Source organism: Rhinopithecus roxellana, chromosome 17 (assembly GCF_007565055.1).
Source record: "Rhinopithecus roxellana isolate Shanxi Qingling chromosome 17, ASM756505v1, whole genome shotgun sequence".
Taxonomy (NCBI): domain Eukaryota; kingdom Metazoa; phylum Chordata; class Mammalia; order Primates; family Cercopithecidae; genus Rhinopithecus; species Rhinopithecus roxellana.
Genome location: NC_044565.1, coordinates 57,118,325 through 57,136,008, shown reverse-complemented (window position 1 = coordinate 57,136,008; position 17,684 = coordinate 57,118,325). Strand labels below are relative to the sequence as shown.

At 34.7% G+C, this 17,684-nt stretch overlaps 1 protein-coding gene across 2 annotated transcripts in view; it reads left to right on the top strand.

Moving 5' to 3' along the window:
- The window catches only part of NBAS (NBAS subunit of NRZ tethering complex), a 459,930-nt gene that overhangs the window by 157,845 nt on the left and 284,401 nt on the right, over nt 1-17,684 (top strand). For both annotated transcript variants that reach the window (XM_030921163.1, XM_010354668.2), the window contains exons 26-28: nt 129-262; nt 5,981-6,043; nt 8,092-8,214. In XM_030921163.1, the coding sequence (XP_030777023.1) occupies nt 129-262; nt 5,981-6,043; nt 8,092-8,214 (320 nt within the window). The remainder of the gene's footprint in view (nt 1-128; nt 263-5,980; nt 6,044-8,091; nt 8,215-17,684) is intronic.

Below are 17,684 nucleotides of genomic sequence, written 5' to 3'. Positions count from 1 at the left end.
AAATCAAGACTTGTTTCTGTAGTTGATTAATTGTGCTATTTAATATTCTATTGACAGTAGTATTGAGATATGGAAAAGTTGACTATAAATCTGTTGACATTTAATACAACATACTTTATTTTCTGTAGCTGCAGCAAAAAATTATTCCTGATCAGGACCAACTGATGGCAATAGCACTAGAGTGCATCTATACCTGTGAACGAAATGACCAACTCTCTCTTTGCTATGACATACTAGAATGTCTGCCAGAAAGAGGATATGGGTAAGAATCCACAGTGTGCCAGTCTTAATTGTGTTGTTTTATTCTAACAGTTAAAAACGTTGCTTCCCCAAATGTTGACCTTAGAGAATTTTGGGAATGTGAAAAAAACATAAAGAGGAAAACAAAATCGTCCTCAGTCCTATTGCCTAGGATAAACATTTCTTGTCTTACCAATATATGCGAAGTTCTATGTTTTGTTCAACTGTAATTATAAATTCTGAATTTTGTCAAACATGGTAATTTTCTATTAAAAAACAAAAATACCACTACCATCTCCACAAAAACTACTTTTTATAAGTCAGTAGGTAGTAATTGTGTTTTTAATGAAGCTTTTTTTTTCACATTTATGGACTAATTATATTTATTCTATGAATTGTTTGTTTTTTGCCTTTGCCTACAGGAATTCTTTTAAGTAGTGAATGTACCTAATTCTTAACTGTTTTTATGTTTAAATGGAAATGTATCTAATATGCTTTTGGATTATTTAGTTGTATGCAAGTCAAATTTGTATTTTTTCTTTGGAAGTCAGGTAACAATTATTCTTCTGATCCGTCTATTAAATTGAGTATGTATGATAAATTTCACATCTGGGGACATAAATAACAACACATGAAAGAGTGGTAAATACCAGCAGACCTGTTTTAAGCTTTTGTGACTTTTAGCCAAGTCATTTTACTTCTTTGGTCATTAATTTCCCGATTTACAAAATCAGATATTTAGACAAGAAAGCCTCATTCTCTGTTTTCTCTTTCTCTTTGCTCTCTTTTCATCTTCTCCCTCTTTTCTCTCTTTTCCTTTTACTTTTGAGAATATTTTTATTTCTTCTTTTTATTTTGGGAGGGGGGCTCATATCTGACCAAAGGAAATTTTTATTTCTTAGGTAGCAAATGATAGCAGTCACCAATTTTGCAATCTACTGTGAAATAGTTATTCATGCAGTCATTAGTGGAAGTGAAATCAGGTGAAAGATTAATGAGAAAAGGTTATTTGCATGATACCAAAGTATTACCCCAGTGACTTTTTTTTTGTTTTAATTTCAAAGTTGAGCTCTAACTGCCATCATCTTAACCAAGTCGTGAAAGGTGGCATCACTTATAGTCAGACTACCTGACCTTATATGCCTCCTGATGTGATGCAGTATGAAGCACCTGGTCTTACAGCAGCCCTTAAGAAATATTTTTGCTAAAGTTGTTTACCGTGAGTCTAATCAGATTAGTCTTTTAGGCTGAACTTCTAGTTTGCAGCTAATAGGGGAAATAGAGAGACAAGTTAAATAACACCATGAAGAGTAAGACAAATACTGAATGTGGGCTGTTCTGTGCATTAACTGGTCTTTGTACTTTGAATAGTTAGTGTCATTTAGGAAGACAAAATGTGGGGCCGTGGGGAGGCGCTTTTCTAAAATAAAGGAGCTTAAAGGGACATGATCTTCCTCTAATTTTTAAATATAAATAATGTATGAACATAGTTAAAGTCGGAATAAGAAGACTGGTATTAGTAATATCCGCTGATAAACAACTGTTTGCTGCCCACTTTTCCCATTCTTGGATTCCTATCTTCAAAAAGCAAATACTTTCACTGGTAGATTTTTCCTTGTCTTTGCCTACCTCCTTTAAAATGTTATGCTCGTGTTGTTATTTTTTTGATTTTGCAGTTTTATATCATTTTGACTTCCTTTTGTGGAAGTCCTTTCCCTTCTCCCATATCCACTTCTCCTACCATTTTCCAGTGTTTTAATCATTATGATTATGTAAATATTGTTTATACTGCAGAACTAGATGTGGTTTATTTTCCTTTTAATACAACTATCTGATTTTCCTGGATTGAATAATTTCCTTTTCTGTTGTTTTCTTTTTTTCCATCACCCTCATGCTTTGACAGAACTGTTAAACCACTTTCAGTCGTGAAAACGATTTAATAATTTCTCTGTTCCTTTCCTGTTTTTTTTTTTTTTTTTTGGTTGTTTTTTTTTTTTTTTTTTTTTCTGTCTGTCTCTTCTTCTCTCACTCTCTTTCTTTTGAAACATCCTTCTTGGAATTGGTATGAATGAATTGTTCTCTGTGTCTGCTGTCCATCTATTATCCTGGGACGTCGTTTGCCTCTCTCTTGTGTTGCATATTGCATTTCTTGATTTTCCTTTCTCCTTTCTTCACTTTTTCCTCATTTTGATGGAGTATACTGTCCAATAGCTTCCTGTCAAAGATTGCCTGAGAGGTATTTTTTAAAAGACTGTCACATATTAGGAAAGTACCATCATTGCACACTTTTACTTGGTAGAAGGTTTAATTGTACATGGAATAGACTTATAATCCTTATCTTGTGAATTTGAAGGTACTACTCTTGTCTTTTCTTTCTAGTATTATTGAGAAGTTCAATGGCATCCTGAATAATACCTATTTAAATATAGATTTTTTTTAAAAGAAGGTTTTTTTGGTGTTCGGAAATAGCATAAGGATGTGTTTCTGTTTCATATGTAAATTCATTGTGGTGTTCACTGAATGGTCTCATCCATTCTGGAAATTCATAACCTTCAGACCTTTGAGGAATGTTCTTATATTTTTTCCCTTGAGAAGTTTATTCGTACTCCTCTCTTTTCTTCCTTCCTTCTTCATATAGGGAAAGGTAAATCAGAGTGGACTCAGCATCTGTGTATTATTCAGACCTGTACTGGTGTGAATACAGGCTACCTCACATCCCTAGTAGAGAGCAGCAGAGTGTACAAGTGTGTCTCTGAGAACTGTAGGCCTTCCATAGGCAGCCAAAGGCAGGTAAACTGGATAGTATTCATAGATTTTTGTAGCAAAATGTTCCCATTGTTTAAAAATCTCAACCCAAAGGCTGTCAGTGTGTCAGTAGTCAAATTGCTCCTCCCTGGAGTGTGACAAGAGATGCAGAAGCCCCTCTTTCCTCCGAAAGCTGGAGTGGCAGGGAGTTTCTTCCTTACTGGGCTCGGTGGGAACCTTATGATTCCTCTGTCAGCTTCATATCTCATTTCTTGTTCCTAAGTCAACCAGGCACAATCACTGACTTCCAACTCATGTGCATAACTCTTAAAAGTAAATATATTAGGCTTTGTTTTCCACTAAATTCAAATAGCATAAATATCAATTAGAGCTTATCTATTAATTATTAAATAGTAATTTGCCTGCTTTGAGGAGATTATCATGGTATCAGTAGGATTATGATATTAAAAACATTTTCTACGTAGATGTTGTAGTTAGGGGATTAACATGTTTGTTTTTGAAGAGTGTGTAGGCTAAGAAATGCCTCTCGTGTATACATGGCCAAAAGCGTTTCTTGGCTTCAGATTATTGGTTTCTGATCTAACATTTTTTTATGTAAACACAAAGAATGGCTTGATATTTTCTTGTTACTCCATTAATTTCTTAATGATTGCATTTCATGTTTTTAATTTTCTAAGTAACTTGTAATTACAAATTAGCCTTGTATTAAAACATAGGGCTCAAAATATTTTCTGTGGTTCTCTTTGTTCTTCATGCCAAGTTTTTCAATTTATATTCTCTTGGTGATTATTTGTTTATTTTTAGTGGTTAAAATAGTTGTTATTTATCAAATGGTAAGCTATAAATACATCCATTTGCTATTTGAGAAATGAGCAATCACTTAATCTAATTAAATTTTTTTGCATCTTACCTAGGCAGATTAGTCTGGCTAAAAAATTCTTTACTCATTATGTTCAGGAATGTCAGTTCACAAAGGAAGAACATTGTACCTCAAATATCTGTGATAAATGATTATAATAGAGCTGAAAAATGATAATTTCCAAAATATTGCTGAATAAGGCCAGGTGCAGTTACTCATGCCTGAAATCCTAGCACTTTGGAAGGCCAAGGTGGGAGAATCAGTTGAGACCAGTCTGGGGAACATAGGAAAACCCCATCTCTACAAAAAAATTTAAAAATTAGCTGGGTGTGGTAGCGTACACCTTTAGTTCTAGCTACTCGGAAGGCTGAGCCAGGAGGATCGCTTGAGCCCAGGACGCAGAGGTTGCAGTGAGCCATGATCCTGCCACTGCATTCCAGCCTAGGTGACAGAGCAAAACCCTGTCTCAAACAAAACAAACAAACAAAAAAACCATAGACACACACACACACTGCTGACTGAGTGTGTTAAGGGAAGTTAACTCTGATGAATAATCTTCTAAAGGACTTTCGGTTAGAATATATCCCACTCATCATTCTTGTCCAAAGCCTAAAACTTAGTGTAAACAGATAGTGTAATATTTGTAAGTTGCATTGATTAATTGTTAGATACATTTAGACCAGGCAGGTAGTTTTAAAAATAATGAGAGTTTTTTGTCCAAAGCAGGACATTTTTAATTTTCCAAGTCCAAAGATTTTTTGTTTGGACTTTTTGTTAATAAAACCATTGCTTTCTCTGGTGTGTTCCTCCAAGGTGACAAAGAAAAGAAGGAACAATGGTCGTGCCAAAAAGGGCCGCGGCCACATGCAGCCTGTTCACTGCATGAACTGTGCCTGATGCATGCCCAAGTACAAGGGCATTAAGAAATTTGTCATTCGAAACACAGTGTAGGCCGCAGCAGTCAGGGACATTTCTGAAGTGAGCGTCTTCAATGCCTATGTGCTTCCCAAGCTGTGTGTGAAGCTACATTACTGTGTGGGTTGTGCAATTCACAGCAAAATAGTCAGGAATTGATCTCGTGAAGCACCGAACACCCCCACGCTGATTTTGACCTGTGGGTGCTGCCCCACAATCCCCACTAAAGCCTATGTAAGGAGCTGAGTCCTTAAATAATGAAGACAGACTATTCTCTGGAGAAAAATACAATGAAAATTGTACTTAAAAAATAAATAATAAAAAATAAATGAAACCATAAGATCTTGTGGGAATTCAGGTGGAGCATTGCACAGAAGACACCTGAGAGTGGCAGGGGCAGTGTTTGTCAGTTGAGTGTTTGGTACACAGAGTTGTCTAGGGTGAAAGAGGGCTTTTATAGCAGTAATAATCTTTTTCACCATATCCCTCTATTCACTTGCACGTATGTTGTGCCATACTTAATCTTCCCTACCAGCCACATTTTTATTAGTTTGTGATCTTTTTCATGATAGTGTTTCTCCTAGTTTCTGCTTACTGGCTGCCTCAGAAAGCATTGCCTTTTCATCTTCACTCCCTACCAGGGATTATCTATGTGATGGATATACTTCCCACTGATTCCTTAACATTGAAGTGAATGGGTTCCCTTCCCTTAACGCACAGGGGATGATTATGTGTAAGAACTTTCCTGAGGATATAGAATCCTAATGGAAACTTCCTGGAGAGGAGGGGATCCTAAGATGTGTAGATAGGCCTAGGAGAAAGCCAACACGACTATGCTTCTTCTTAATCTGTTTCATTAGTTTAAAAGAACAGTAGTAAATAGTGATTTTACCCTTTACCTCATCTTAAACAATCGATTTGTAATTTTTTTTTTTTTTACCTTTAAGTACAACTGAACCAAAAGTACCCTAGAAAATAGTTGCTCATATCTGACTAATCTGTAACGGAGAATATTGTTCTACTCTAGCATTTCTTATTCTCTTGAATCTTGAGTAATGCTGAATGAATTTAGGCAATATTGTTATACAGTACACGTAAAAGAAACATCTTTCCTTTTTTTCACTTCATTAAGTTTTGTATTTTATTTAAAAATCTAATACTAAGCTTAAGGGCTTTTTTCTTCTTCTTTTAATTTATTAGTGATAAGACAGAGGCAACCACAAGGCTTCATGACATGGTAGACCAACTGGAACAAATTCTCAGGTGAGAAAAATGACAGTTTTTTTGGCTCCATGCTTATTAAGGGAATTTGTCCAAGAAATGTCACGTTAAGTCTGCCTGTGAGTCATTGTTTCTATTTTGACTTCATTTTTGTTTGTCTTGGGAGTGAATTTTCTCAACAGCAAATATGCTATACCCCTGTTGTAGTGAAGTGATAGAATAATAACATGATCTTTGAAAACCTACATTCAAATTTAGACCTTACCACTTACTAGTTGTGTGATCTTTGGGCCTAGGGTTTTCTTATCTATAATATCTTAACTCATGAAACTGTGGAATCAATATTAGATTAAACATTTAAAGTGCCTCCTACATCGTAGGCACATAAGGAATGTTCATTCATGCAGCAGTTATTGCATCTTTATCAGCAAGCAATGTTTATTACACTAACTTCCCTTTTTAGGGCATAATACATTGAGTTGACTATTTGTATTATGTCAGACTGCATTAGAACCCTCATGCAACACTGGAGGAATATTCTTTACTGTTGTAGTAAAATGTTAAACTATCTCTTTTGGAGATTGAAATAATCTTAATTTCCCATGTAGAAAGTCTGATATTGTTTACTAATATTTATTTTTATCTTTATATATATGTACATTTAACTTTTAAGTATTGTATTAAAAGTAAAAATTTAAGAATAATAAACTCTGGTCTTCCAATATATAATTGTAGAAATTATAGCTAATAACGTTACTAATAGTAGTATGTATGATAATTTGGAGTCCACTGATTAGAAATCTTATTCAAATTAATGGACTTTAGTGTAAAAATATTTCAAGTTGCCTTTGAGGGAACAGAGTGGTTTTGTGTACCATAATATGTGAGTTTAATAGAGAATTAACTGTTCAGTTTCCTGAAGACCTGTGTTTATTATTACCTAGCTTGATTCCTGTTATGTTGTGTTCTGAAAGTTATACAGTTGTATTTCTTGAAAAATGTTTACTAAATCAGCTTTTCCCATTGTAGGTTGGCTTGTGCCTGTCCTCCCCGCTACTTCCTAACACATTCAGTTTAGTTTGACTCAAGCTTGGTGGGTTGAGTCAATGTAAATTCATTCTCTACAAATCTGCATAGTTACCTTTATTTCTCTAGTAAAATTGAGAAGAGATAGCTCAAAGAGATACAGTGAAATAAACGTCATTTATTTCATCACATGTCTGTGATTGTAACCATGGGTGGTCCTGGTAGTTTTATTATGCCACCAGTACCTCAAGGAAACAGTTAACACCCTATAGGTTTCTGGATGATGTTTAGGTTTCACTATTTAGCTTAATTTACTGTGCTTTCAAGATAAGAGCTTTGTATTCCTGTTCCACCTCATAGCCCCAGATACTTGATAAATGTTTTAGTATACATAATGCCAGGCGACTTTACCGATGAAACCTATTTTCTGAAGAGTTACTGGATTCTATCCAGTCACTCTATTCAGTCCTGTAGTAGTCAGTTCATAAATGTGAGATTTTGTGAGTCAGATCAAGTGTTTATATGATGTTGATTATTATGGAATGGGATATCTCAAGAAGATTCATGACACAGAGAAAATTTTTGACATATCTTGTATATTTATAAAATGGATTATTGATAGAAAATGAGCCTGATGATTTCCAGAGTCTTCTAACTCTAACATTCTTAGTTTATTGCTTTTCTAGTAGTCTTGCTTATAACAGAATACTCAATAGGATTAATAAGAATTAAAACTGTACTGAAAGTATAGATTTGGCTTATTTTACTGACAGGTGCTGTGGTAAAAAAGATTTTTGAGATAAAGATAGGTCATGCTTTCTTTTAGTATGCTACTTAGCCCAACTACATTCTAATAAAAGTCAATGAGAAAGGTAAGATTTGTTATATAATTATTAGATTTTTTTTTCTTTTTTGTTGAGAATCAATGTTATATGTAAAATTGGATTACACTATGGGATAATTTTTTTTAGTAATAAACACTGAAGTGCAACCTATATGCCTAAGATTCTTAGACTCTTTTTGTTTGGTAGCAAGACATTAAATAATCCTTTTTTCACTTACAGTGTGTCAGAACTTTTGGAAAAACATGGACTCGAGAAACCAATTTCATTTGTTAAAAACACTCAGTCTAGCTCAGAAGAGGCACGCAAGCTGATGGTTAGATTGACTAGGCACACCGGCCGGAAGTGAGTAATAAAATTAATTGATACTTGGGTCAATTAATTTTAAATATTTTCAAAAGTATTTCTCTTTTTCTGACAACCTCATTGTGTTATAACTAGTAATAAACTGCACATAAAGTGTAAGTATAATTTGGATAAGTTTTGATATATGTATATACCCATGGGAAAGCCATCATTATGATTAAGATAATAAACATATCCAATACCCCTGAAAGTTTTTTGATTACTCCTTTAGAATCCTTTCTCTCTCGCGTTTCGTTATCATGCTCCCTTCTCCTCATCAGGGCTACCACTAATCTATTTTCTTTACTTCTGTGTATTACTTTGCATTTCCTAGAATTTTATATAAATAAATCACACAGTGTAATTTTTTTGTTTGTGTGTTTGTTTGGCTTTCACTCAGTATAATTATTTTGTGATTCATCCATATCGTGTCATGGATCAGTAGTTTGTTTCTTTTTATTTGCTGAATGATATTTCATTGTATGGAATTTTCACACCCTGTTTACTACTTCTCTGTCCATGGACATTTGGGTTATTTTGAGTTTTGACTTTTACAAATAAAGTTGCTATGACTTCATTTGCAAGTGTTTTTGTGGACATATGCTTTCACTTCTCTTGGACAAATACCTAAGGATGAAATGGCAGGATCATTTGGTAGATGAATAGTTAACTTTCAAAAACTGCCAAACAGTTTTTTAAAGGATTTGTGCCATTTTGCTTTCCTCCCAGGCTCGTGGGAGAGTTACGGTTGCTACGTCCTACATTGCTCTTCTTTATCCTCATCAACACTTGGTGTGGTCAGTGCTTATTTGCTATCTGCATGTTTTCTCTGCCTGTCTTTAAAACTGAGTTATTTTTCTTTTTATTGAATTTTGGGACTTTTCTTATATATTCTAGATGTAAGTCTTTTTATTAGATATATGTTTTGTGAAGATTTTCTCCCATTTGTACCCTGTCTTTTCGTTATCTTTGTGTTTTGAAGAGTATACTTTCTAAAAAATTGCCTTTTAATCAATTTGTACTTTTTTAATGCTTTGCCACAATGTTTTTTTCCTACCGTTGTTAGCAAAATTTTTGGTTTTACATGTTACGTTTAGATCCATGAACCATTCTGAGAGTTCATTTTTGCTTATTGTTCAAAGTATGGATCAAAAAACTTTTTAGGTCTAATTATTCCTCACCATTTGTTTAAAAAGCCACCCTTTCTCTACTGAACTACCTTTGCAGTTTTTTTGAAATCTGTTGTCTGTGTAAATGGGGACTTAATTTTTGATTATTTTGTTCCATTGATCCATTTATTTCTTTCTTCCCATACCATACTGTGTTAATTATTGCAGATTTCTATTAAATATTGAAATTAGATAACAGTCTCCCGGCTTTGTTTTTTTCACCAAAGTTGTTTTGTTTATTATAGGGCCTTTGCAGTTCCATATGCATTTTGGAATAAGCTTACCAATTTCTTCATTTGGAATTTTGATAAGGATTGCATCAAATCTGTAGGTCAGTTTGGAGAACGTTGCTATCCTAAATCAATATTAAGTCTTCCAATCCATGAACATAGGATGTCTTTCCCTTTACTTAGTTCTTCTTTGATTTCTTTAAATGATCTCTTAGTTTTTAGTGTACTATTCTTGCGTTTATTTTGTTAAATTATTCTTAAGTATTTTATTCTTTTTTGGTCCTATTGTAAAGGGAATTGCTTTCTTAATTTCATTTTCAGATTGTTCCTTCCTACTGTGTAGAAATATAGTTGATTCTTTGATATATTGATCTTATGTCCTCTAACTTTTCTGGGCTTACTTATTAGCTCTAATAGTTTTTCTTTGCAGACTTCATGGGATTTCCTATGTAAAAGATTGCGCTATCACAGGAAGGTAGATCTTCCTGTGATATTGTTTCTTTACCTCTACAATATGAGTTTGTAGCAAGATACTTTCTCTTCTCCAAGCTTTTCTTTTTTGTCATCATATAATTTTTATGTATGTTAAGAACCCCACTTTGCATTGTAATTATTATTTGCAAGCAGTAAACTATTTTTTAAAGTGATGTAAATAATGTAAAAAATGTGTTGTGTATTTATCCATGTAGTTACCATTTCTGGCAGTTTTTATTCTTTATGTAGACCTGTGTTTCCATCTGGTTTTATTTTCTTTTTGTCTAGAAGACTTCTTTTAATTTTTGTTTTTGTTTTTTTTGTAGTGCTAGGATGCCAGTGATTCATTTGTTCATCTTTGTTTGTTTAAAAAAGTCTTTTATTTCACATTTTTCTCTGAAGGATATAGTCACTTGGTATACACTTCAAATTTGACAGTTTTTTTTTTTAAGTATGCTACGGTACAGAAATTGCTCCACTATCTCCTAGCATGCATTTTTTTTCCAATGAGAAATCTGCTGTCAGACTTAATCTGTTTCTGATGTGTTTCTCATATTTTTTAAATTGCTGTTGTGAATTTCTCTTTTTGACTTCAGTTTCAAATTTAATTTCATGGTATAGTTTTCTTCATAAAACATCTTGGATCTTGGATCTTTGGGTTTATAGTTTCCATCCAACTTGGAAAATTTTTGCGTATTTCTTCTCCTTTTTCTTCTGCTCCTCTCCTTTCAGGACTCCAATTATACATTCATTAGGACCTTTCATGTTGTCTCACAGCTCATCAGTACTGTGTTACTTGTTGGTTTTAATATTCTTAGGTATTTGGGTTTCATTTTGGTGAATTTCTATCACTGTTCTCCAAAGTCCACTACATATTTTTTTCTCTAATGTCTCAATTTGTACATTCATTGTATTTTTCATTAAGAGTTTTTTTTTTTAAATCTCTAAGAGTTCAATTTTGGTTTTTATTAAACTTTCATGCCTCATTAACTTTTTGAACATATGTTAAACAGTTATAATACATTTTAAAATATTCTTGTCTGTTTTTCTAACACCAGCTTTTTCTGACATGTCTCTTCTTTTTAAAAACATCTTTCTAACATCTGTGATACCCATCTAATATCTGGGTAGGTTTTCAACAATTTTTTCCTCATTATCTGTCATATTTTTCATGTATTTCAATGTAAAATAATTTTTTTTTTTTTTGAGATGGAGTCTCTCTCTGTCGCCCAGGCTAGAGTGCAGTGGTGTGATCTTGGCTCACTGCATCCTCCACCTCCCGGCTTCAAGGGATTCTCCTGCTTCAGCCTCCCAAGTAGCTGGGATTACAGGTGTGCTCCATGCCCAGCTAATTTTTGTATTTTTAGTAGAGATGGGGTTTCACCATGTTGGTAAGCCTGGTCTCAAACTCCTGATCTCGTGATTCACCTGCCTTGGCCTCCCAAAGTGCTGGGCTCAGACAGGCATGAGCCACCGTTCCTGGTCGCAAAATAATTTTATTAAATACTAGACATTATGAATTTTTCCTTCTTGTATGCTATCATATTTTTGTATTTTTATAACTTTTTAAAAAATTGTTTTATTTTATATATTTAAAATATACAGCGTGATGTGATGGGATACATATAAATAGTAAAAAGGTTACTATGGTGAAACAAATTAACATTCATCATCTCACATAGTTATCTATTTTATTTTGTTTTTGTGGCAGGAGTAGCTAAAATCTACTCTTTTAGCATGATCCCATGTACAGGACAATTTTATTACCTATAGTTCTCATGTATACTAGACCTCTAGGCTTGTTCATCTACCTGTCTGCTACTTTGTATCCTTTAATCTGCATCTCCTTATTTGTCCCATCCAACCCTTCATGGTAACCACTGTTTTGGTGTCTATTTCTTTATACTTGATTTTTTTTATTTCACATATAAGTGAAAACATGCAATAGTTTTCTATGTCTCATTTATTGCACTTATTGTAAATCTTGTACTTTTTTCTGGGACATGGTTAATTTACTTGCCAACAGTTTAATCCTTTTGCTTCTTGCATTTGAGGTGGAGGAAGAGCTCCTTCTAGGGCTAATTATTCCCTATAACTGAGCTAAGACTCTGCTTAATGCCCGTGTGTCCTGAGGTTTTCCAGCGGGTATGAGCTTGACATTATGTTCTCTTTGCCTAGCCTCGGGCAGTTTAACTGCAGGCATTTATAGCTTCTACTTGGCTGAATATTTGCAGGGATCCTTTGCACATCTTGGGAATTTCTTCCAGTTCTGCTGTGTCCTCCCTGGCACTTCGTCCTGCATGTGCTCTGTGTGCTTTGGTTTCTCTGGAATTTTAGTTCTATCTTCTCAATGCAGGGAGTCCACAAGTCTGCTTAGATTTTTCCTTTCTTGTGCTGTGGTCTGGAATCTTTCTCAAGGCAGTAAACTGGGGTAGTCTTAAGAGTCATCTCAGCAGTGAGCCATGACCGTGCCACTGCACTCCAGTCTGGGTGACAGAGTGAGATCCTTGTCTCAAACAGCAACAACAAAAAAGACTTCGTTTTATCTCTCAGGGATCATTGTCTTTTATTGCCTGATGTCCACTATTTTTGCGTACTTTTACTTGTTTTAGGCTGGAGATTTAATTCATTTCCTTTTGCTTAATCTTTTCTGAATGTGAACATCCCTTTGGAAGTCCCCCTTGATCTATGTCTTTCATGTCTTCTAAATTCCTGTAAGGAAGTCATATTAGGAAATTATCTTGACTCGGGAGTCAGATGACTTGGATTCTGGTTCTAACTCCACAGTATACCATCAACTCTTTTTTATAAAAAAGATGTTTACTGCTTCGTACATTTTTATAAAATGATCATACCAAACCCATGTAGACAGCAATTAAGTGAAGAAATAGTGCATTATTCTTCTGTCAATGTGGGCTTCCCTGAGGCTAAGATTAGAGTGTAAGTTGTTTGGAAGGTAATTCTAGCCTAGCATCAGTAGGAGAATGGGGAACTGATACAGGGAAGAAAAAGGAGCCAATACTGGTTATATTACATAAGGGGGTTTTCCACTGTGGACTAGGGCTCAGTATTGCTGGGGTCATCTGGGAGTTGGAGGATTACTCAGCTACCCTCTCGTGGCTATCATTGTTTGCAGACTGGTCTGATGAGTGTTAACTCCCTTATACTTCCAGCATAACTAAGCATGCCTTTTGGCAGTGGAAGTCCTCAGACAGGAGTCTGGTTGCTAAAGTAGGATGCTATCCATGTGTATGAAAAGTTCACAGCAATGAGAACTGAGTGTATGTATATGGATTGTTTGTGCTATAAGTTACCCCCCTTCAAAACACTAAAACACTATAGATTAACTTTGCCTCATTTTTTTTTTACTTTATATAAATGGAATTATATAGTATATACATTTGCATGTAGCTTCTTTCTCTCGACATTGTTTGTGAGATTCCTTTGTATTGTTGGTATAACCTTAGTTTGTTCATTCTCAGTGTTGTAAAGTATTCCATTTTGTGAATATAACACATTATTTATACATTCTCTGTTGATGGACATTTGAATTGTTTCTCATTTTCTCCTGTAATTAATGCTACTGCTATGAATAAATTTGTACTTATCTGTCTTCTGGTGTACATATTTCTGTCCTTCACTTGAATATCTACCTGGGAGTGGAACTGGTGAGTCATAGGATATACCTGAGTTCAATTTTAGGAGAGTCTGCCAAACAGTTTTTCAAAATTGTACTGTGTATATTTCTCTCAGCAATATGTAAGAGTTACAGTCACTCCACTACGTCACAAATACCGGATACTGATTTTTTTTCTCTCATTTTAGCCATTTAGATGGGTATATAGTGGCATTTCATTGTCTTTTTAAAATACGCATTTCTTACATGACTGTTGAAGTGGAAAATGTTATAAGGGTATCAAAACATTAAATATTTAAGTAAATCTAACATGAGATGTGCAGGACTAATGAAGTGGAAAACTTTATGATAGTATCAAAACATTAAATACCTAAGAATAAATCTAACATGAGATATGCAAAAGTATCTATATGAAAATTATGAAACATTGTTGAGATCTGTTAAAGATCTAAAGAAATGGAGGAATACATCATGTTTATAGATTGGAAGAGTCAGTAGTGGAAAGATGTCAATTCTTCTCACTCCTCTGTTTTTTTCCTGCATTCCTAATAAAAATTCCAGCTAATGTATATATTCATTTGAGAGTTGCACAAGTATAGAATCTTTGATACAAACATTATGACAGGTACATAGGTGATGCTCAGAAAATATTTAATGTGTTGCTTAATAAAAATTTGGTGAATGGGCCAAGCAGAGTGGCTCATGCCTATAATCCCAGCACTTTGGGAGGTAGAGGCGGGCAGATCACTTTGAGTTTAGGAGTTCAAGACCAGCCCAGGCAACATGGCAAAACCCTGTTTTTATAAAAAACAAACAAATATTAGCTGCACATGGTTGCTTATGCCTGTAGTCCCAGCTACTTGGGAGGCTGAGGCTAGAGAATTGCTTGAGCCCAGGAGGTGGAGGTTGCATTGGGCCGAGATCTTGCCACTGGACTCCAGCCTGGGCAACAGAGTGAGACACTGTCCTAAAAGAAAAAAAACTGTGAATGAATGACTTACTTATTTTTTAGTATGTGTTGCTTAAAGCACTGATAATTTTTAGCTACTCATTTCAAAGGAGTAAGTGAGAATAAGTGAGTGAAAAGATAATGACAGATTTTAAAAATCTGGAAAAATTTTGTTTCATTTTGTCTCTTTCTATATTGTCATCATTTAAAGTAGCACATCTAATGAAATTAGAAATTTTGCTAAGTTCTTTGGAAGTTCATTTAGAGCCAGTTACAACAGAGACAGGAAAACTGAACAATTAATATTCATACTTTATAATTGTGCACTTATTTATGGAATTGTTTATTTACATTATTTAATGAATACTTTATTATGGATTTTAACATAATTTGTGTCCGTATTATGCTTGATGTCTGGCTTACAAAGAAAAAGATATAGTACCTCCCTGGTCCAGAGGGGGATACACTTAATGAATATGAAGAGAATATTTATAAAGGCTATGAAGGCCATGAGAGAACTAACAGATTACTCTGTAGAAAAATTGGCAACATAATATGTCAAATGTATATTTAAAAAAAGAAAAGAAAAATTGGCAACAGAGTTGAAAGACATTTCAATTAGATGATATCCAAATGGTCCATAAAGAAACCGATAACTTTTTGACCTATTAGTCATTTAGTTTATGCATAGAATAGAGGGTAAGTATGACTTGGAGGTGCTTGCCGGACAGTAGGTGGAGATGCTGCTGTGAGGATGGACATGAAGATCAGCAGAGAAGTCCGAACTGGAGTTACGGATTTGAGAATGATCCCCATGTGTGTATGGGAAGGTTAAATTCCAGATCTGTAGGGAGACTACATAAAAATGTAAAGAAGACTGGGGAAAAAAGGCACCTCAAGCACTAATCCTGAAGGAGTAGAATTAAGCAAAGGTAACTTTTCAAGAACTTTTTAAACATATGTTGTTTACCTAAATTTTAGGATTTAGAAATTCAGTTTAACCCAACTATCAAAGTAAAAATAAAACCCAGCAGTAAAAACACACTATTGTATATTCCTTTCTATCTTTTAAGAGCTGACTCCAACACATCTTCCAGGAGACCTTGTTTGACTCCTCCAAGCTTAATTGAATTCTCCTTCCTAGAAATTGCCTAGCATTTTGTATCTACCTACCTTTTTGTTTTTGTTTTTGTTTTTTTTTTTTTTGAGATGGAGTCTCGCTTTGTCACCCAGGCTGGAGTGCAGTGGCCGGATCTCAGCTCACTGCAAGCTCTGCCTCCCGGGTTTACGCCATTCTCCCGCCTCAGCCTCCCGAGTAGCTGGGACTACAGGCGCCCGCCACCTCGCCCGGCTAGTTTTTTGTATTTTTTAGTAGAGACGGGGTTTCACCATATTAGCCAGGATGGTCTCGATCTCCTGACCTCGTGATCCGCCCGTCTCGGCCTCCCAAAGTGCTGGGATTACAGGCTTGAGCCACTGCGCCTGGCCGTATCTACCTCTCTTACTGTCTGTTGCAGCTATATGGTGTTACACTGCAACTATACTACAGTCATTAACACATGTGCCTTAAGTTCCCTTCTAGATCGTAATCTCTCTAGTGCAAGTGTTATAGCCACCATACACCTCAGTTAGGAACTTACATGTCAGTGGCCCTCTCTGGTAATTTAGATAACTTTGACTATTTAAATGCCTTAAGATTTCTTTATAGCTACAAATGGATGGCCAATATTTCCAAGATCATGCTGATTTTACTCTAAAATCTACTTTTCAGCAGGAAAGCATTGTAATTGCTGCTAGATTACCTACCAACCCACCTCCCCTAGCCCCGAATTAGTTCCCTAAATACTTACAGAGTCCCTGAAGTTAATTTCTACTCATGGTAATCTGTTTACTGTGAATATATAAGAGAATATGATGCCTGTTTTCATAGTAGTTGACTTGAAATGAATCTTAATTATTTTATGCATACTTCCATGGCTTGGGCTTCAATACCCACAGAATATTCTTACACATATTCTAAAGGGTGGCAGATATCAGCAAATCTGTCACAAATGCACGTTTTACTAACTTGAGGTACACTATTTCTCCCTGGGAAATCCACATCTATTCCAAAGCTGCAACTAATGCGTTTGTGTTCAGGGATCTGTCTGTTAATTTGCAAAACTCTTGGTTAGTTTCTTCAAGTTCTTCTCTTGATTCTTATTTACTGAATATATTCTTTAAAAGGCCATTGTAAATAATGCATAATGAGTTTATTTTTATTAGAACCTTTACTTACGGCTAGCCATGTGCGAGAAAACATTAGTACCATCTGCCCCAGTGTTTATGGCTTCCAGAAGAACAGCTGGGCTATAAGAAATTGAATTTAGCTAGATAATGCCTAGGTCTGATTTTATCAAGTGTGTGCAAGATGGACACTCACTTCATCCATCATTCTGCTACTTCTCTGCCTGTAAGAAATCTGAAAGAACCCTCCAGTTTTTTTGAAGCCTAAAGACTTCACATACCCAGGTCAGACAAATGGAAACATTTCATGGATTGTCCTGAAATACTTGAAATATATCATTTTGTTTTGTGTATTTGTCTGCTGGAAGAAAAAAAGTGTTCTCTTATGCCTAATTGCATATGGAACAAGAGTAATTCTTCCTTTCTTATAATAAATATAAAATGCATCAGCAAATGAAGCATGTGCTTATTAAAAATTTTAGGAGAAAAAATTATAAAGACTATTTTTTGCTGTAATTATCCCAAATATATACTTTTTCTATAGCAATAATTATTAAACACATACAATCTATCTGCCCTGTTTTTAATGCATAGTGACGATTTTTAAAGGCATTGTAAAAGATCAAAAATAAAAAGGTGCATGAAAAAGAAACATCATCTAGTTGGTATTTGACCAACTTAAAACAAAAACCTGCTCTCCCTGAATAATGATATTCATGATTATGTAGAATGTCAAGACTAGAAAGTAAACATAAATGATGATTTCAAACTCATGTATATTTAAC